We start from the raw sequence: 21,240 nt of genomic DNA, 5'->3' as shown, positions 1-21,240 counted from the left end.
GTTACCCGAAACTGCCACCCCTAGGAAGAAGATAGGGCGCCCAAAGCAGCAAATTTATTTATTTTTATTTTTTTTGCCTCGCCCAAAGCTTGCTCGGTTATTTTGCAAGTAAAAAGTATATTTTTTTACAAACGATATTAGGATAAACTTTTACTATATTCAAAATAAATTTATACCACAGGTAAATAAATGATCTAAAAATTTAAGTATTCACTTTTGAATCGGTTTAATTAGATACTCGTAAAAAGAACATACTTTTCATTTTAAATTAATTCACTTATTATACTTGATGAGTAATATTTTTATTAAATATTTGACTTTCTAAGCTGTGACAAATATAAATAAAACTTTAAATGTCTTTATAAGCATTTGAATTTCCTAGTTAATGATATGTGACATATATAAATAAAACTTTAAATGTCTTTATAAGCATTTGAATTTCCTAGTTAATGATTAATACGCTGATAACTGGAGACAATAAATGTTCTGAACCTGTGCTCCGAAAAATTAGGCCGGGCCTTATTTTTTATTGGGGAAAAGCAGAAAACTAGTAAACTTATAGTACCTAACATCAAAGGGTTAGGCTCGAAAACTAATAATAACACAAATATTAAGAATAGAAAGAATGAATCTGGACGTTTGGACTTTCTAAGCTGTGACAAATCTAAATAAAATTTTAAATGTCTTTCTAAGCATTTGAATTTCCTAGTTAATGATTAATACGCTGAGACAATAAATGCTCTGAACCGTGATGGAAAAGTTAGGCCGGGCCTTATTTTTTATTGGGGAAAAGCAGAAAACTAGTAAACTTATAGTACCTAACATCAAAGGGTTAGGCTCGAAAACTAATAATAACATAAATATTAAGAATAGAAAGAATGAATCTGGACGTCTGATAACAAAATATTATAGTTAGAATAGAAAGAATGAATTTCGGAGAATTCTTTGCAAAATTTATTTTTCATTTGCTAAACTACATCTAGCACATTGCATGTCTCATAATGTGTAGCCTTCATTGAGAGTATTCAGGTGTAAACATAAGATGTAAGAATGATAAAAAAATCTTGTTCTCCCACCCTCTAACAACTCACATAACCTAATACATTTTTCAAACAGGAATGGAGTAAAGGATACAAATCTGGCTAAAACTAGTTTTTTGATAAATTACAATTATGATAATACAACAGGTAGATCATCGGTAGTAACTAGAAAAGATTTAGCCAGAAACCAACTCTAAATTACATGTTGAGTGAATCCACACAAATGTCTATCCATTTGCGAGACTGGAACTCAGTTTGTGACTATCTAGAGGCTCAGCATCAATTTGTCACTTGATAATAGCAGGCCTGTTAGCAGCTTTCCTTTTAGGTCTAGACCCGCTTATTTTCTTTGGCAATTCAGTTGCTAAAGCATACATCTTCACAGCAAATAACTCGTTAGGAAATCCCTTCTGATCCTGATTCAGATTAAAAAAATCGGTCAATTCAAACACGAAAAGGAAAGTACTATTGTTGCATATGATCCACTTTAACCGAGGGTAGCAAAAACTAATTGCAATTGAAATTAGGATGTTACATTCAAAATGTACATAACTACTTAGCAAAAAAAAACAATGTACATAACTGTAACGTTTTCTTGGTACAAAAAAAACGAGAGGAACGAGAAGGGATACCAAAAACCAATTAAGATTCTATACTTCTTAACAAGTACATTAGATATTCATCTTGAAGTCACCCAGTCAACAAATTCATTTTGCATCACTTCTAACAAGTACATGTAGATATGAATGGAACCAGTCCTTGTGCATACCTACACTAAAAACTTAGGAGTAGCAGCAGGAGTGTACCTTTAATTTGAAAATATGCAGTCCACACCGATTAAAGAGCTCCTTGAAATATAAATCTGAGCGTGTTATGCTTTTATCTTCTTTATCCAACACGAAACCTGCCATTGCATCACATTAGAAAAGTATCTAAATCTCTTTGTAGTTATGCAAGATAGTTTAATGTGTAACCTTCTTTATCATAATAACCATCCTACCCCTCTTTATTTCACGAGACAACAATATGCTTACCTGTAATTTTTTACCATTATTTTAAGGTGACTGAACTAATTTTCCTTTTAGTTTCATTTAGGTGCTTTGATTTAGGTGTAACACTGAACGCGACAGATTTTGTTTCTGATCTTGACCGTCACGCATCTCATCCAACTGTCCACAACTGTTGAGCCAGTGAAACACTCCCCAGCACCCTATTTATACTATTTATATATAGGATATATATAAACTACAAACGGAAATTCCAATTTTAGTTTAACTAGTAGAAAAGGATACGCTGATATGCATACAATTAAACACCTACATAAAAACATAAATTTTATGATCTGAACTCAGGGATGGGCATTGGGCCACTTCGGGTCGAGGATTGCTATATCCGGCCCCGATCCCCGAATCCAATCCCAATACCCATCCCCGGCCCGATCCCCACCGGGGATTATTTTTCGATCCCCATCCCCGGCCCGATCGGGGTTCAGGGATACCCGCGGTAATTCGGGGATTTTTGATTTAAATCAAATTTTATATTTAAATACTTAAATTCATAATTCTGATTAGTTTTTAGTATGTCTAATTAATACCTAATTTTTAAATTTAAATAGATCTTCAATGATTTAATTATAACTTGATAGAATTAAATATTAAAATTTATTTCAAAAAGCAGGTGATGTGAAAATCCATAACTAAAGTTGCACATAAAGAGGTATATAAACATATTAATAAATAATTATAATACATATATAATATAAAATATAATATAATAATCGGGTCGGGGATCGGGCCGACAATCGGGGGAAATCGGGTAGGGGATCGGGGATCGGGCCGGGGGAATGTGAAAAACCGTACCCAGCCCGATCCCTGATTTTTTCTCGAAGTCGTCCCCGTTCCCCGACCCGTACCCGAAAAAATCCCCGAATCCCCGCACCATTCGGTGCGGGGATCGGGCGGGTCGGGATTAATGTCTTTTCTCGTCAGGTCACTCTACTTAACATTTAAATCAACAATCCACAATTCCCCCATCCAATTATTTTAGCCTATTGCCATGACAAATTAAACTTTTCAAGCATCATATTAATTCTCTAAGCATGAAAAATATAAAAGAAAAAATATATCATTCATATAAATGATCCAAGCAAATGGTCTTCAGCATGAAAAGGTTGATGCACCTTAGAAAAAAACAGCAAAACACAAGAGAAGAACAAGTTTGTTGCCATAGTGCAATGAATTCGAAAACATGTCAGGCACACACTTAACTTTGGGATTTTTTTTTTTTTTTTTTTTGGGGGGGGGGGGGGGGGGGGGGGGGGTCCAAATGCACGAGACACCAACCATGCACTGGACAGGTGATAAGAGTATAAAATATCATACCACTTCTTGCAATGTTTTCTTTCAAGACGAATATCCCGCCAGGTTTAAGCCCAACCTAGGAATGGATACTATAGTTAATGCAGTGACATATCCAGAACTTTAAACATAGCATTGCATTGCCAAATTACTAATGTCAAAAAAAAAAAAAAAACATAACATAGAGTGAGTAAACAACAAAAACACATAACAAGTACAATCATCAAGAGTAGAAATTTAATGCAATTTTCAAAAATAATATAAATATGAGCAAGTAACCTGGGAAATAGTATTCATACATAGAAGATGATAACTGACTCTAAAGCAGGAATAACTTCATACAACATACAATAGCTTTTAAAAATATTCACATCAAGATATTAATATCATCCTAAAATATTAAATCAAGTAAAATCGAATAATACAGGGGCTTAATTATCAATGCGTTTTACAACAGATATGGAAACAATTTTCTGTTCAGTAATTTTTGATAGACTTTCAATTTACCTTTGCTCTATTGAAGAATGAGACGAAGTCATCGTCTGCGAGATGTCCAATGCACCATTGAACCCATATCACATCGTACCTTTTAGCATCTGGCGTGAATTCCTACGACCACAAAAACAAGTTTAGACTTTATAAACATTCAGAAAAATGGCTTTGAGCTCGTGAAATAAAGGTATTTGATTAATACTCTAAATATATGATTGAGATTTGAGAGTAGAACAGATGTAGCACGCACGACTATATACTCTAAATATATGATTGAGATTTCCTGTACATGGATAATTGATGACAACATAGAGTGCCAGGTAATAACACAACTAAGCTTCTGATCTGAGTAATGAACACACTTCTTACCTGAAGAGGGACACAGTAAAAATTGGCAGCCTTGTGGAGCTCAGAGACCATCAGATTTTGAGGAGCCAAATTATCACGAGCAGCCTCCAGAAAATGTGATACAGGCTCAAGAAGGTCAACCTTATTTCAATAAAGAATGGCGTGAAGATGTGACCAGAATGAAGAATACACAAGTCATAGATATAATTTACAAGATGGATTTGATACCTAAATAAATCTAAATTTAGAATTCATAGGCAGGTATAAGAAATAAAGCACAATGCATTACTGCATTAATATAAGGATCGTTAAAAGTAATGTTATATGTAAACCCAGAAAACAAAAAGAAAATATCTTTTAAAATATAATTTTTTTTCTCGATAGAAAAAAATAATAGATTCACATTCAAATCATGTAAGTTCCTCTATATAGGACACAAAGATGAGCTATCAGGGGTTCAGCCAGCCAACCTGTACTGATGCAGAATAGGTCAGTGTTATTGCATTAGTACCTTACAGTAAAATATATGGTACATATATTATTTTTTTACTAAATTGGTATATATATAAGAAGAAAGTAATATACAAGATCCTGCAGCAGCCACAGACGACTATCTTTGATTAATCTGAAACACGGATTGAAATTAGAAGGCTGGCAATGCTCAGATGCTCACTATAGAAACAAAAGAACTGAGCAGAATAACCCACTAAAACTGAAAAGAAATCTACATTAAGAGTTGTGCATTTTTAGATGTAAGAATCAAAAGTTTGTTGGAATGTTGGATTCAGATAATAATGAACTTCTGTTCGTACAACAAAAAGAAAGAAGGCTGTTAACCTCATTAAAATATCTTATGAGAAGGTTCTTTGTCACCCTTCCAACACCAGCCCCGCAATCTGCAGAAGAATTAAAAAACAGTAACCAACCAAAGTATTATTTTATAATTTTTTTTAATCTTTTATTTGCCATCCTACGTTGCCTAATAAAGCTCAGTCTGAAAATAAAGTAAAAAAAATTATGGTCATGATTATACAACTCAATTTGAAGGTGATCTATAATGCACAATATATAGTTCTAGCGAAGTGCCGAAGTAATAACAACATGGTTGCAAAGTGGCTTCCATTCCAGGCTTACAGAGTTAAACCTAAGGTAAATTCTACATGATTCTACAACCATTCCCAATGCTGGTTCTAGGTACAAAGGTAGAACTACTTGTTCTGATTTAATACTACTTTATGCCATTTTATTCCATACTCAATCGCTAAAAGCCTAAAACAATCTTTGAGTAAAGATTTTTGTTGTTGGGCCAATTCGTTATTTCATTCTATCTCCAGAGCATATAAATAGTATGATCAAGTCAATTAGTAAAGAACTACAGTACATAACACATAACATAGTTTGAACCCTGAAGTAGTACTGTAGTAACTGGACTATCAGGCCAGAATATAATAATTTATACATTTACTTTTCTGGAAAAGCAGAGCCAAATGCACAATGATCAGTAGTTACTTCAAAAAAAATCTCAACTTTGTGGTCACAATATAGGTACAGAGTATTAGACAACTTGTTTAACTAAATTATCATAGTACAAAAGCGATAGAAAAGATTACCAAGAGCAACAAGATGTTGATTTCTTCCAGCATCGGGAAAGAAATCAACCAAAAGACTATTAAGAAAAGCTTCACTATCTTTAATATCAGCTTCATTCACATGTCCATATCCACCCAATACTCCATCGACTGACGCCTCCACACCCTTCTCTTCCCCAAAACATATACACATATCAAACACAATAAAGATTGTATCTTTACATAAAACCAAAACATAGGTATTGTAAAGGAGCTAATAGGGTATACTTCAAAGTACAAACCCCATAAATATTGTATCTTCACAAAAAAACTAAAACAAATGGGTCATACTTTAAAGTTCAAACCCCATAGAAATTAGATCTTTACAAAAAGTAAAACATGGGTTTTCTACGCAAGCCAAAAGGGTATGCACTAAACCTATCCAACTCCATAAAGATTGCATATTTACAGAAACAAAAACATGGGTTTTGTGAAGGGGACAAAGGGTAAGCTAGGGTAATCACTATATACATCAAACACCATAAAGATTGCATTTTTTTCAAAAAAACAAAAAACATGGGAATTGTAAAGAAGCCAAAAGGGTGTATGCTCAGTTACTATATACATCTAACACCATAAAGATTGCATCTTTACAAAAAAAAACTAAAACATGGGTATTGCAAAGAAGCAAAAAGGGTATACTTACTTCCCAATAGCCAACACCAGTACGATACCAATCAGTCTTTTTCTGGGTATCACCCACCTCTTCTTTCCACATTTCGTCGGCGTTCTTGAATTCCCGGCCATCGGAATCAGTGCCGACGGTGTTCATATTGCCAAAGGCAGACCGAGGCGGGACTCTTTTGTTGTTTGTGTATTGTCTGAGTGAAGCAAAGCTTTTGCAATTGCAAGTGTTGAAGAAGCTCCAGGATTTGTTGCAACTGAGGTGGATACTAATGGACTGCAACATTTAACTTGAAACTTTCTGGCCCAATATTAGAATATTGGTACTTTTATCGGGTTAAAACTGCAAGAAAAATTATAGTTACCTCTTATATCATTATTTAGAAAATAAGGATATTCATTTTTTAATTTAAAAAATTGATGATATTTGTTCAAACCTAATGGCTTCTTTTTCATTTAAGTAAAAAATTTAATTTGTGTAAATTTTTGTGTATGCAGAAGTCATCATTATCAACTGAGTTGGAGCTAATAGAAATCTGACACCTTCACACATTAGAAAATTCGAAAATATAATATAATATAATATCGTGACAATTTTAACTTTATTATTCATACTCTTTATTCATATTTTATTTTATTTTGATAAGTTCTATTCATATTTTGTTATTATTCGAGATTATGCGGGCGAGAAAAAACATTATGCAGCATATTTATTCACAGCTAGGAAGACAAGAAAACGTGAAAAATCAAATTAGGGAAAAACAACATAGGAGGGACACAAACAATTTAAGTCAAGAATTATAAAGGCTGAACTGTGAATACACACCAAACATATATTGTGATCATCATCAAGGTGATCATAAAGTAATTTAACGACTTCACAAAATCGCGCATTAGTACTAAAACATGTACTTATATTAAGCGGTACAAATAACAATAACCTGATGAATACTTTCAATCAAGTACCTACATCACATTGGTTGTGCTGTACAAGTTTGTCTCTTGTTGCAAGTAACTGCTTAACAGCAACACTAATGTCAATGCGATTTTTCGGCATCTCTTCTGAACATAATATTCCCACTTCAAATATCGATGTCAGGCTCATCTCCATGGTATCCCAATGGTATGACTGATCTAGCAATATTCGTGGGTCAGCAATGTCCATTACTCTTTGCGGGAGTGCCTTCCTCACGTAGTCATAAAGATTTCTACCGCTGTCAATTAATATGCTCCATTCTGTAGGCCGTTTCCCTGAGAACATCTCTAGCAAAAAAATTCCGTAGGATATACACATCTCCCTCCGTAGGTATCTCCCCCCACATTTCATACTCTGCACAACCAGTAGTGTTTTACAAAATATTATAGTACCTAAGTTTGAAAATATTCATTTTAATATCTTCAAGTAAAACAGTTGTCGTTACTCGATACTTAAAGCAGTACTAAAAATTAATGATAAACTTCGGTGTCAAAAATACCTGGAGGAATATATCCAATTGTTCCACGTATGCCAGTTGAGCTCATTTGTGCTTGATTCACGTCACTTGTAGTAACAAAAGAAAACCTTGCCAAACTGAAATCACCGATATTAGCAACAAAATCTTCATCAAGAAGAATATTACTTGGCTTTATGTCACAATGAATGATTCTTGTATGACTTTGATGATGTAGGTAATCACTCCTAATGCAACATCGATGGCAATATTTAGTCTCTGGAGCAGAGTCAAGTTTCTTTCATTTTCTTGATCGGAAGGACTTGGATGCAACCAATGGTCCACATTCCCTCTAGTCATGAACTCAAAAACCAATGCCTTGAAGTCATTGCCCTTAAAATCAGTGCTAAAGCAAGCTGTGATGATCTTGATAAGATTCCGATGACGAATATTTCTCAATGTTTCACACTCGGCCAAAAAAGTCTTGTTGGCTCCACGTACTCCAACCTTTAGTACCTTTATAGCAAGTATGTGTTCCACTGATTCAAGAACTCCTTTGTAAACAGAACCATATCTTCCTTCACCGAGCAAATTGTCCGGGGAAAACTGATTTGTAGCTAGTAAAAGGTCTTGATATGAAAGTTTAGGATATTGCTTGTCCTTCAGAATCTGGTGAGGTTCATTCACCTTCTTGGAGTTTCGACATCGATGACAAATTAAGGCAAGACATGCTAACAATACACCTGTGGGTACTAGAACTAGGAGTAATATTAGTCTCAATGCAATTTTTTCTTTCTCTTTCCTTGAGAATTTTACAGGACAAGTAGGCAAATGCAATGCTTGAATACCTCCACAAAGCTCCGAATTTCCAACAATCGAAAAAGCACTTTTATTTAAAAAAAGTCCTTCTCCAGGCACTTCACCTCCAAGCTTGTTGTGCGAAAAGTTGAGATATTCCATCAGATGAAAACCAACAAAAAATCTTGGAATATTCCCAGATATGTTATTCATTGAGAGGTCTAGATATCGAAGACTCTTCAACGCTTTGAAAGTAGTTGGAATTTTACCTTGGAAACGGTTTCCGCCCATACCTAGTTCCTCCAACATCAGACAATCACCCAGAGTAGCAGGTATACCGCCAGTTAATCTATTCTGTGAAACATATAGCAGAACCAAATGTTGCAAATTTCCAATGTTGGACGGTAGAGGCCCCGTGAATTAATTTTGGGTCAATAAAAGTATAAAAAGCTGGTAAGAAAACACAATTTCCACAGGTATCACACCTGTAAGCCTGTTGTTAGCAAGGTCCACTTCCTGTAAAGTTGTGATGGTAAACAATTCAGGAGGCAAGCTTCCTTGGAGCATATTACAACGTAAAGCGAGAAAATATAACTGAGTTATGTTGCTAACTGAAGGCGGAATTACTCCTGATATGCCGTTAGTACTTAAATCTAGTGTGCCCAACTTTGAAAGCTCTCCAATTGATCCTGGAATGGTCCCTGTTAATAAGTTGCCAAATAGTGAAAGCGTTGTCATGTTCACCAGTTTTCCAATTTCGCGGGGTATGCCTCCATATATTTGATTTGTGTACATGTAAAGTACCTCCATGGTGGTAGAGAGATTCACAATTGACATTTGGAGCTGCCCTCTTAAACTATTCTCGTTCAAGGACAAGTATTGTAGATAAGTACAATTAACCAAAGAATCAAAGAAGCTCCAGTCGTCGATCAGCCTATTGTTGCCTCCTCCAAGTAGGTTCTGACTTAGGCTGAGCATTTCAAGATTGGGAAGGTTGCCCAAATTGTTTGGTATAGGCCCAGTGATATTATTGCCCCATATCTCAAAGTTAACAAGATTGGACGCATTAGCTAGTGATGGTGGAAACAGCCCTGAAAAGCGGTTCTCTCCAATGTAAAACTCTTGTAGCTGACTGAGGGTGATGCCCAAATCTCCTGGAAGCGTTCCTTCTAGCTCATTCTGGGTAAGACTAACAATACGGAGGGATGACATGTTGTAAAGAGCTAGGGGAATCATACTCGACAAATTGTTCACTGCCAATGCAAGAAGCTCTAAATTTGCAAGATGAGTAATTTCCAATGGTATGCCTGCAACTAGACTGTTGTAATCTAGATGCAGAGAATGAAGGAGGGTCAAATTCCCTATTGAAGGCGGAATTGATCTAGTAAAATAGTTCTTTCCTAGAGCAAACAGATAAAGCTGAGGCCAAGAAGCAAAGTAAGTAGGTAATTTTCCTTCAAGCTTGTTATCATAAATACTGATGTTTGTGAGACGTACACAATGACTCAAATTGGCAGGATATCCGCCTTCAAAAGAATTTGATTCCAGATTGAGCTGTTGCAGGCGAAACAGTCTACCAATTTCATTTGGAATCGAGCCATGAAAGCTGTTGTTGTAGAGGTAAAATCCCCTAAGAAATGACAGATTTCCAATATGAGGGGAGATCGTTCCCCTCAAATTTTTGTTAACGAGGTTTATTGCTCTTACCCTCTGACGTCTGCGGCTGCATGTAACGCCTTTCCACTGACAAAAATGGATAGAATTGTTCCACGAGTCTAGCACACCTAACGAGTCATCTGTTATCTTAGCCTTAAAAGAAAGCAAAGCATGCTGATCAGTGTCATTGCCTGGAGATGCATATAGAAACACATTTGAAGTTGTTAAAACCAGAATAAAGAGTACGACGAGTCGGAAAATCATGGTTGCACAGTAAAACAGAGAAAATGGTGTAGGAATGAAGTATTGTATGGGTACTGATAAGGTGGTAGTGCACATACATACAGCAAAACATAATCCTAAAAGTTGAGCAATGTCTCAAGTGCGTCAACGACTTTTTAAGTCTGCCATTGGAAGACTTTAGCAAGCGTATCAATCGGGCACTAAATTTTCATCCATAACAGCTACTCATCCAAAGGAAATTGTTGCATTGATGAAGCAGCAGATGTTGACCAGGTGGCATTTTAAAAGGGTGTTTGGTTCATGGTTAATGAGCCCAGTTAACGGGTGTCAAAACCTCGATCCCATGCACAAGTGTTTGGATTAGTTATTTGGTTATATAAAATGGGAAATCCCGTCCTTTTAGATGGTTAAATCATACCCTTCCACCTCTTGGGTTCCATACCATTCTTTTTCCCCGTTAACCCCATTCCCGTAACCTCCATTCTCGTTTTTGGATTCTCATTCACGGTCTTAATCCAAACGCCCCCTAGTCTTCCACTTCTCAACATTCTGCAAAGACCTGTCTCTATCACCATGATGAGAATCTTAAGCATACAGAAAAATTCTCTTGGGCTATATAAACTTGATGGCTAATGAAATACTTTTTTAGCCAAAGGTGTCTTTCCAAATCCAGCCATTCCAAAACACCCACAAGATCTTTTCCTGTTTGCAGTCAACAAGCTGCCGCCAAAGGCTTATCCAGAGCTATTAACTCTGCTGGATGATTTCAGATGATATGGTATAATTGTAAAGAGCCATAACTTCTTTTTGTTTCACTTTTCCACCACCCCAACTTTCTTGTTTTAGCTCTTGTATATGTAGAATATCTGTGATGACCCCTACATGCACAAAAATCTTCACTAATAAAAATCCGTGACTCAAGAAAAAAATAGTTGGTGGTATGTGCATGTACACACTCTAGACCCTTTAACTAATATAATTTGTCTAATAATCTCTACTTACAGTGATGGTCTTTTACTTGATCCAATACACTATCACATGTAGCAAGTACAGAGAAAGGAGAACACGATTGACTATTACATAATTTGCACAACTGGAATAACCAGTACACATTTTGATTATCAACAATCAGCAGTCAGAAAAACTAAACTAGATCTCAACCAATATTAAATCTATATATAATTTACAGCGGGAGCCTACACCAAAAAGCCTCCTCAAAACTAAATTTAATTCCTTCAATCCTAGTAAACGATATTCTATTCACACAGTTAAACCACAGATCAATTTCCTAGATCGTTGGGATAAAAAAAAACAGGCCACCCACATTAAGTTTTTACATGAGCTTCACGTTCTTCACATCTTGTCTTCTTGGCTTCACCTAACACCTGCTAGTTTGGTCTGATCAAACTTGTGTCATTAGTTTGTTATTATGTCAGGCGCTTGCTATTGTATTGTGAGGATGCGCTGGAGCTTGGTGACGACTCGGGGCTCTCAGACACCTCCACTTGGGTAAATAAGCGAGTGCGATTGCTGGGTTGATTAGGCAGCTGCTGGTCTGAAGGTTCACGTGTTTCTTCTGTAAACAATAGATGGACACACGGGGTCTGAGGAAACAGTTGCCAAAAAGTACAGCAAAGAAAACAAACTGTGCTTTAGGAGAAAATACCAAATAATGTTTTAATGGATGGTCTTTTCGACTTATTTGTCTTCTTCCTCACTTCCGCTGGCATACAAAGAAGACACTGTTGTTAAATTGCATAGAAGCAAAATCTCAACTAGTAACAGGGCACAGATATTCAGGAAAAGTATTTGGGCATTTAAATATCGGTTAACATAATAATGCACCTATATTATAGTCCCATATATACTGCAAGGACTTGATGGGACTGTATAGATTAAAACTGACCTATGCCAGGCAAGTGATGCTCTTTTACAATCTCAAAATTCTTATACGTATAGCCAACAAAATTCACATCTTGGGAGGGAATCATCTGCAGAAGTAGGAAGAACATATTTTTATTATCAAATTCAAAAATGACAAAAAAAATAAAATTGATTAATAGTATAAATCAGCAGCATATACACATTCAGGCTTCCAAAGGTAGGGATCATTACCTATAAAACTTAAATGCAAATTGAATATTTCTGTAACCAAAAATGGTGGCCTTTGAAACAGTACTCAAGTAGTTTCTCAAATCATTGTAGTTTTAGGGGTTATTTGTTATATCCGAATGAAAATCGTTACATCTTTTGAATTTCTGAATGAATTATATGATTTGTTAGCCTGAGTGCTGAATGATTACAATTGTTTGGCAAATAAACTTTTGAATGATCCAAATGATTATATTTACTTATTATGACCCATTAAATAGGTATTGGTGTTTTGTTAATAGTTATTATGAGTAGTCTATAAACTACAAAAAATAATAATCTAAAGAATGATTGCACAACTCTTATCTAATAGTTTACTAAAGTTCAGGTAAATATTATATGAATACATATTATAATATATACAAACTATATATAGGATTTTCATTATTATTATGTATATATATGCTTTGAGTTAGATGTAGCCTATATTGTTTTGATATCTTATATTTTTTATTTAATATAATTTCTTTAAGTTGAACAGTTAGATAAAATTAGTAAGAGGGCCTGTACGGGGAGCAAGGAGTATACCACTGGAACAAGAGGCCATTGATTAATTACAAACTCTTCTAAACAATTCAGAACAATATGCCATGAAGTCATGAACCATAGTGTTTTTATAAAATCAACAGACATTTTCAAACACTACTTAAAAATACTGAATGATTAGAACACTTCAAATTCAAGATCATTTCAGTCCCATTCAAAAGGAAGCAAATGAAATCTAATAATTCAGGACCTAACTTGGAAATTAGGTATTAGTGATTATAGTTTAAGGGGCACTTCTAGTGGTGGGGGACAAAATCTTTACACTCTCAATCTAAAAGGGAAGCAGGTGAAATTAGAAAAATGCAGAATAATTGCAAAACCAAAGTTTACCTTCCTCCATGGACCTGCTTTCGATGAAGTTTGCAGTGGAGATGCCAACTGTACACATGAGAGGAATTATTGAGACATAATCAACATTATAATATAACCAATAATTTCCCTTGCATGTTAGAGTTAAGAAGCACGAATTCCATAATCCAATTACGTTTTTCCAGTGAAGCCTAAAGAACCTACAAGACATCAAAAATGACTATTGATGTCCATTTCCTACACATGATACTGGAAGTGACTACATGTTTAATGTTAGACCAATGTTTTTTTATCAAGAAGGCCAATGACAGTTCTTCCAATGAAGAAACATTATTCCATGCCTGTTTTATTTGATAACCCTTAATTAGGTGTCTTTGTATCAAGTCCTTCTAGCACTGTCACTTAATATGGTATCAAAGCTCAGATTGGGAGATGGTCTATCCTACGCCCAGTATTCCTAATTATTTAAATTTGGACATTGGGGCTAATTATCGCCCCAAAAAATGTCGCCCTCGACCCAAAAAATAGGCTTTTGAGTAATATGGAGTATTGGGATATAATACAAAATTCTGATTCCTCCTCCTAACACCTTGAGGCATGTCTATTTTCAAACAATAGAAATATTGATCTATTAATTTTTCAACAAATAACATGGTTCTCTTTTAAACATAATCCAGAGTTTTCCTTCATGATTAAAATATAGAAAAGCCCATTAAAATTAATTGCAGCAAGATTAGTTTTTTTATCTAGCAATTAGAAAAGCCATACATTCATAATAAGAGTAAAAAACAAAACCATTATCATTATCTGAAGGACTTGAGTGATTTTCCAAACTTGAGATGTCCAATAATATCTGCATAAACTCATAGGACTCTGGGATTTATATTGAAGCTTAAAGCTTTAAATACTAGTTCTGAAATTAGAATTCATGTCCCTGAGCTGGTGATTGTCATGCAAAAATATTAAATTTTACTTCCTACATTTTAGCAAATCAACGTGTATAATCACTGGGGGATTCAGAAAGAGGATAACCTTCTCATACGAAACAGATGTTTCTTTTGTTGAAACTCCATTTAACTTTGGAAATAAAAACACAATAGTTTCTTACCTCTTCAAACTTCTCAAAGTTCTGGGTATCTAGTTCATTGTTAACCTCCGGCAGAAATGCAGCTTCCATCTGATATAAATCATCCCATTTGGTTCCTTTAAACCATGGGTGTGCCTGATATATGTGATCCAAGTTAAAGAACAGAATGCACATGACTAAAAAAAGTTATTGCAGCTCAATTTCCTTACCTTTATTTCATATGCCCCTCTAGTTCCAAGCCTGTGATTAACATTACACAGGAGTCTGGTAATGAGATCCCTGGCTTCAAATGACAGCTTGACTTCTGCAGGGAACTTCAAGTGTGTTCTCCAGTTCACAATCTGCATTGCACAAAATGGCAAATCAGTAGAGGAAATAAAATAAAAAAAAAGATTCTAGCTACATACCAAAATTTTTAATAAAATTAAGAAATAGATAAAAAGGGAACTAGATTTGTAAAGGAAAAAAATAAGTGATTCAGCTGTTGCCAAGGGTTCAAATAAAGCCTGTGACAGGGCAGTATATAAACCTCTAGACAAACATGCCACACTTCAATATAACCAGATTCACCATATTGAAAATATATATCGACTATAAATGTAGGATCAGCACTAACCTTTCGGCAAGTAGACATGGGTTCTTCAGAATAAAAAGGTGGGTATCCCACAAGCATCTCATACATAATTGCCCCAAGGGACCACCTAAGAATATTTTTTTAATTATATGTCCGGTCTGTATGTTAACCATAACGGCACAAATAAACAGATCTAAACTTACCAGTCACATTCCATTCCATATCCTTTCTTCAGTAGCACTTCTGGGGCAATGTAGTCGGGCGTCCCAACTGTTGAATATGCCTGTATACCAATTACCATGTGACATGTTCAAATTAAAATATATAAAAATGAACATGAAAATAATATAGTAGTATAATAAGATTCATTTCAGAATTATGAATTCATACTGAATTTATTTCCACTTGCAAAGGCAAAGTCGTTCAGACATGGATGTTACATGTTAATTCGAAGGCTTCTAACTGAACTTCTATGCACCAACACAAAGTTAAAAAAGCAGCCCTAACATCACTAATCATTAACAATTTGTGAGCAAGTTTCACTGTCCTGTTTATCATTGTCTCATGAATTTTCTTAGAAAACACAGCAAGGTCTACTTTCCACTTATTTTACAAAACATTATTTAATTACCAGCTTTCCTAAACCTCAAGGTTTTAGCAGGATGACTTAATAGTATTGTGTTCTATTGGTTAACACTTCCCCCTCACAGGCAAGCTCATTTCTGGATCGAGAGTGGATCACTAGTTGTGTCTATAATCAAGTTACCAGCTTTCCTAAAGATCAAGGTGTTGTAGGATCATATTTTATATCTAAACAAAACCTTTACTTTGTCATATGCAACTATAAGTGCAGTAGTGAACACGAAATTAAAGATAATTAATTTCAAATTGAAGCAACATGCCCGAGAACTATATCCAACTCTGAAAACTTACAAGCAATGATGAAACTTATCAACCAAAACACACAAGCTTGAGAAGATACCAGGATACCAACAGAAAGAATGCTCAAAGCAACAGCCATGTTTGATATATAACAGCCATGCCTCACTATAATCAAGTTCAAGCCTAACTATCACAATTACTAGCGCAGTATCGAAAGAAAACATACCAACATTCTTCTGTTATTTTTCCAGTGTAACAATTGTTCCTGCTGTGACCTCATTGGGACACTAGTTTTGTTATTATACTGAACACCTCCCGGCAAAGTTCTAGAGTTTTTTCCATCTCCATTTTCATTCTCAATAAGATCTGGAAAGTTACTACGGTCCAGAGGTTTACACAACCCAAAGTCAGAAAGCTTCATATGACCATTTCGATCAAGAAGCAAATTGTCAGGCTTAATATCCCTGATCAAAATTCACAATCTCAAGTCAAATATTGGGGTATTAATGTAAAATTAAAGGATGATAATTACAATAAATTGACAGCTACTAAATGGCAGCCTAGTTGATATAATAATAAGGTACAAAAAATAAACTTATAAGAGTCATGTATGCAGGTGAATGATAGAAAGAGATGTATACAAGACCTGTGAATATAATTATGCTTGTGAATTGATTCAATGGCGAGGACAGTTTGCCCAACATAAAATCTAGCTTCGTCCTCTGTCAAGGTATCCTTTCGCATCAGTAATGTCATCATGTCACCCCCGGGAAGATACTCCATTATAAGATACAAAAACTCTTGATCCTGAAAAGAGCAGTATAACTTAACTATGCAGCCACTATCAACCTCAGCCAAGAGATTTCTTTCCGCTTTGACATGTTCCACCTACAATATCAACATACACCTGTTATTAAATTTAACATCTATACATATTATATATTTATAATACTCGTATGACAGTTAGGGAGAAAATTGGAGTAAAGGGCCCTGTCATCGAAAATGTATATTCTAGAAGAGTGATATAATGCCTCGGAATAAAAAGACCTTTCATTAATACTGAGCTGTCAAGACATTGCCTTCAGAGTCAATAGACATGTTGTCATGTTATAAAATAGGAAAAGAAAAAAAAAAAGGAAGCAAAGGCATACCTGTCCTCTACGTAGCATTTCAGATTTCTTAAGCTTCTTCATGGCATATACATGCCCTGTACTTTTTTCTCTACATATTCTAACCTGCACCATTACAAATCAAAAACATTTTATACTCTTAAAACCAAAAGTTCTTTAACAGTCACTAATTTACATACAGGACATGTCAGAGATCACAAGAACAAAAACATGGTTAAATGCAATAGCTTCTATATGGTGAAAACAAGACATATATGCATACAAGAGAAATTCCAGAGTATTACCTCCCCGAATGCACCCCTTCCTATTATTGTTAAAAGATCAAAGTCGTCAACACCCATCTTATGTCTTTGAATACGCATATATTCTGTCTCCTTTTTTTCTAAGAAATTCAAAAGATTCATTTGCTCTTCCGCAGGAACATCGCCATCTGCCAGTTTCCTCTCCAAGACCCAGCGCCTGAATTTAGTTGAGAACAATCAAATTTGACTAGTTATATATAACAATATTTTCAATTAAGCCTGTGATTCTTCGCACTAAAGAACACCTACTTATGTTAAGTATGCTTATATGCTCCGACAACTGAGCATTTACATTCTAGCATAACATTGCAAAATTAATTGTGGTCCAGCTAAGTTCCTCTCTAAATTCCATTAATAACCAATGCAAGCTGTGTTGTTATATTGTAACAGAAAATAGCAAATCATAGAAGAACTGCTAACAGGGCTACAAGTATGTTGGGCAGTATTTTAACACACAAGTAACATTCAAGTAGCACACCGGTATGCTCTTATGTTTATTGAAATAGTTACGCACCTCAGCAAGGATTTTTTAAAATTAAGCCCGGCTAAATTGGTGTTTGTAATTATCTAGAGAGCTAATAGAGATCACAGAATCTAGGCATATACGAAGGAAAAAAGAATTTGTGAGTGGAGACATATAAACCTGATAAGAAGTGTTAAGATAGAAGCCAGCAAGTGGTACACTGATCTCTCAATCTATGGCGATTTATTTTGCAAAGTAGCAAACAGAGGCAACGATTCTTTAGCAAAAACGTAAGTAATGCATTTATGTGTGTGTGCATATGCTAAGATGTTATTCACAAGATAACATTAATGTTATCTTCTATCTATGGCGATTTATCTTGCAAAGCACAAAAAGGAGAAAACAATTCTTCAGCAAAAACGTAAGAAATGCATTTTTGTGTGTGTGAATATGCTAAGATGTCATTCAAAAGATACACAATAACAAAAAAAATTACCTACAAGAATATAGAAAAATCCTAAAAAGCAAAGCAGTTGTCTAAGCTCACCTCTCTTTTCTATCTTGCAAACACTGCATTTGAGCTTTGTAATGGTTCTCTATGTACTCCTTTGCAGCAGCTACTTTCTGTTGTGTAGCACTGGATGGTGGCTCATCCTCCATAGGAGAATTTGTTGTCTCCTCGGTTTCTCTCTTTGTAGGAGTCCCAGATTTATCCTTGTTCTTATCTCTATGCCGAAACTTTTGAAACCAACTTCTGGTGGAACTCATGATTGATAAGCTTTCTAAACGATCAGGGCATCAGGCTTCTATCACAACTATATTTCTTTGTCTACAACATCAGTTGACAAAACAATGATTATCAAATACTTAAATAGGAACAAAAAACATGCATATCACAGAACATATCTAAATTCCATACTCGAACCTCAACCCAAAACACCAACATACTAAAATAGAAACACTTTAGGGTACTTATTATATCACATTCTTCAGCTCACCTAACTAAACTCTTGAGCTTGACAATAAGAAATGTCGTCCCCGAAATTCCACAGAACTAACACGAAGTAATAAGAGTGTAATTGACTTTAACAGAATCACAATAACACAATACCTAACTAAAAGAACATAACATCATCTTCCAATTCGGGAACTTAACAAACGCTGGTATTTTTTTCAACTCCCAATTACAAATAACTCATATTCTCGGGACTTTTGGGAAGTTATGCTTGACAAATCCACTAAGATTACTACCTAACATAGCTAGTGACACTTTATTGCTTTGCTTCAACTACAAAAAAGATAACCACTATCTCCCCAATAAAGAGTTACAAGTCCTTTTCTTGCTTTGCTTTCGAAATTGTGTAATCACAAGGCTTAATTATGCTTCAAGAACACAACTTTACACACCAAGACAACAAAAATCATCAAAAAAACTCAATCTTTCATTCATTAAACATATAAACACAAATCACAACACTCCAACATAATCACAAATCAAGAACTCGAAACAAAAGTTGACCCATTAGTTAATCAAGATTCTTGGGACATAAACCTCTCAACTTTTTCAAGAAACTCCCACCAAAATCATAATAAGATAATAAGACAGTACATCTCTCCCCCCCCCCCCCCCCCCGCCCCCCTCTCCCTCCCTCCCTCCCTCCCTCTCTCTCTCTCTCTCTCTCACAAACACACAGAGAGATGTCTCTGTCCATGTAAACACAGATAAGTACAAAAGGGGTATGGGGAAGTAAGATGAATCACCTGGAGAGAGTGCAGTTGGATTGATCATCAGACAGAACACACACAAAACATGAAATCTATAGATACAAGAACATAAATATAGTTGTATGTACTTGTACTAGTTTAAGTTATCTATCAACCAATAATAATCATCGAGTTGAGTCAATCTTCCCCACGTTTGTTTCATAAAACAACAAACCGTAAACTATAAAATGGCCATTATTTTATTAAAAAATTTTAATATTATTACGAAAATGCCCTCCTCGATTTTGGGTCGGGTCACATATCCACGCGGTTTTACAGCTGTGTATGTGGCCTATTAAAGATAAAAGTTTGCGAATTTGTGACAACCTTTTTCTTGTATTGGTTGAAAAAGTTTTTGCTTTCGAAAAGTCCATAAAAAATTGTATTCGATTTACCTTTATTCATGATAAAAATATTTTAGTGGGGAAGACTAACATGACTCCCTGCTTATTTCAGAATATAAAATAGTGTTAAAATAGATTTGTTTAAAATAAAATTTTCAAGAATTCTCCTGCTATTATCTTCTAAAGATATTATTCTAAGATAGGATATTATACCGTATAAAATTGTCCGTGGACTTAGAGCATCTCCTGCAAAATCTTTAGCCAAAAGATGAGTTGCCATACCAAATTTAAAAAATATAGCCAACGTGTTGAAAAATTAGTTCTCCAACCGCATACATTTGTTGTCTATAATTTTAGCCAACCTCCTATGGATGGTTATATTTGTCGATCCGCTGCAAATCTGTAAAAAATCTGTAAGAAGATTACACATCATTTATGACTATATTGAACTGATATATTCTATTTTAATAATTTAAAATATTAATAACATATTATTTTTAAATTATAGCCAACCAATATAGTCAATACCGTTAAAATAAAATGTCTTACAGGTTCAACAAATTTTACATAATATCTTACAGGTCCAATTTAACCAAAAATTATAGTCAAAGTCGTTGGAGATGCTTTTGAAATTCGAATAATCTCAACCAATCAAATTTGAGACATAAATAAATTTTTTATAAAGCGGCGTAAATTGTGTTGGACTAAGTTTTAATTAATCTTTGGAGATGCGCTGAACACCTATTGTTTCCAAACCCGTGTGATAAAATCTTTAGAATTAAACTTGAGTAATAATTGAGACATCGCCCTCAATGTTTCATCATTTCCTAACCCAAACATCATCTATAATTCTGATCTTATACAATTTCAATTTTTCAAATCAGTGTGGCCTATATATTTGTTGGGCCAGAAAATTAGGTGAATTGGGCATCCTAAACTACCATCTCCATCTAGCCTCGTGGCCCAAGTAAGGCGAAATTTTACCTGTCACATGACATGCCTCTCTTTCTATGGATATCATATCAACATGGATGTATTGTCACAATTAGTGTGGTGTAATATAATACAAGGC

General features: G+C 34.9%; 3 protein-coding genes across 5 annotated transcripts; all 3 read right to left on the bottom strand.

Moving 5' to 3' along the window:
- Positions 1-1,024: 1,024 nt before the first annotated feature.
- On the bottom strand, positions 1,025-6,789 carry LOC108201251 (alpha N-terminal protein methyltransferase 1). The gene is made up of 8 exons (XM_017369547.2): positions 6,512-6,789; positions 5,848-5,992; positions 5,075-5,133; positions 4,259-4,378; positions 3,905-4,006; positions 3,422-3,476; positions 1,847-1,944; positions 1,025-1,456 (listed from the first exon to the last, which is right to left on the bottom strand). Exons 1-8 carry the CDS (start codon positions 6,773-6,775, stop codon positions 1,328-1,330), a joined length of 972 nt encoding a protein of 323 aa, XP_017225036.1. The 5' UTR covers positions 6,776-6,789; the 3' UTR covers positions 1,025-1,327.
- Positions 6,790-8,114: 1,325 nt separating this feature from the next.
- LOC108201244 (putative receptor-like protein kinase At3g47110) lies at positions 8,115-11,098 on the bottom strand. The gene is made up of 3 exons (XM_064083927.1): positions 11,035-11,098; positions 9,183-10,564; positions 8,115-9,071 (listed from the first exon to the last, which is right to left on the bottom strand). The coding sequence occupies exons 1-3, from the start codon at positions 11,096-11,098 to the stop codon at positions 8,115-8,117; spliced, it is 2,403 nt and encodes an 800-aa protein (XP_063939997.1).
- A 566-nt stretch (positions 11,099-11,664) lies between these two features.
- Positions 11,665-20,014, bottom strand: LOC108201225 (uncharacterized). 3 transcript variants are annotated; one of them, XM_017369520.2, is made up of 14 exons: positions 19,822-20,014; positions 18,608-18,889; positions 17,580-17,754; positions 17,317-17,400; positions 16,812-17,053; positions 16,392-16,629; positions 15,487-15,566; positions 15,326-15,410; positions 14,919-15,050; positions 14,731-14,844; positions 13,644-13,691; positions 12,523-12,607; positions 12,283-12,339; positions 11,665-12,192 (listed from the first exon to the last, which is right to left on the bottom strand). In XM_017369520.2, exons 2-14 carry the CDS (start codon positions 18,826-18,828, stop codon positions 12,044-12,046), a joined length of 1,710 nt encoding a protein of 569 aa, XP_017225009.1. In that variant the 5' UTR covers positions 18,829-18,889; positions 19,822-20,014; the 3' UTR covers positions 11,665-12,043. The 3 variants fall into 3 exon arrangements, with proteins under 3 accessions (XP_017225009.1, XP_063947378.1, XP_017225020.1); XM_064091308.1 differs by having other exon boundaries at positions 18,608-18,896; positions 19,823-19,963; XM_017369531.2 differs by lacking the exon at positions 19,822-20,014 and adding an exon at positions 19,059-19,251.
- Between the last annotated feature and the right edge of the window lie 1,226 nt (positions 20,015-21,240).

This window comes from Daucus carota, chromosome 1 (genome assembly GCF_001625215.2).
Source record: "Daucus carota subsp. sativus chromosome 1, DH1 v3.0, whole genome shotgun sequence".
In the NCBI taxonomy this organism is placed as follows: domain Eukaryota; kingdom Viridiplantae; phylum Streptophyta; class Magnoliopsida; order Apiales; family Apiaceae; genus Daucus; species Daucus carota.
Note: the sequence above shows the minus strand (reverse complement) of the source record. Positions and strands in the feature narration are given on the sequence as shown.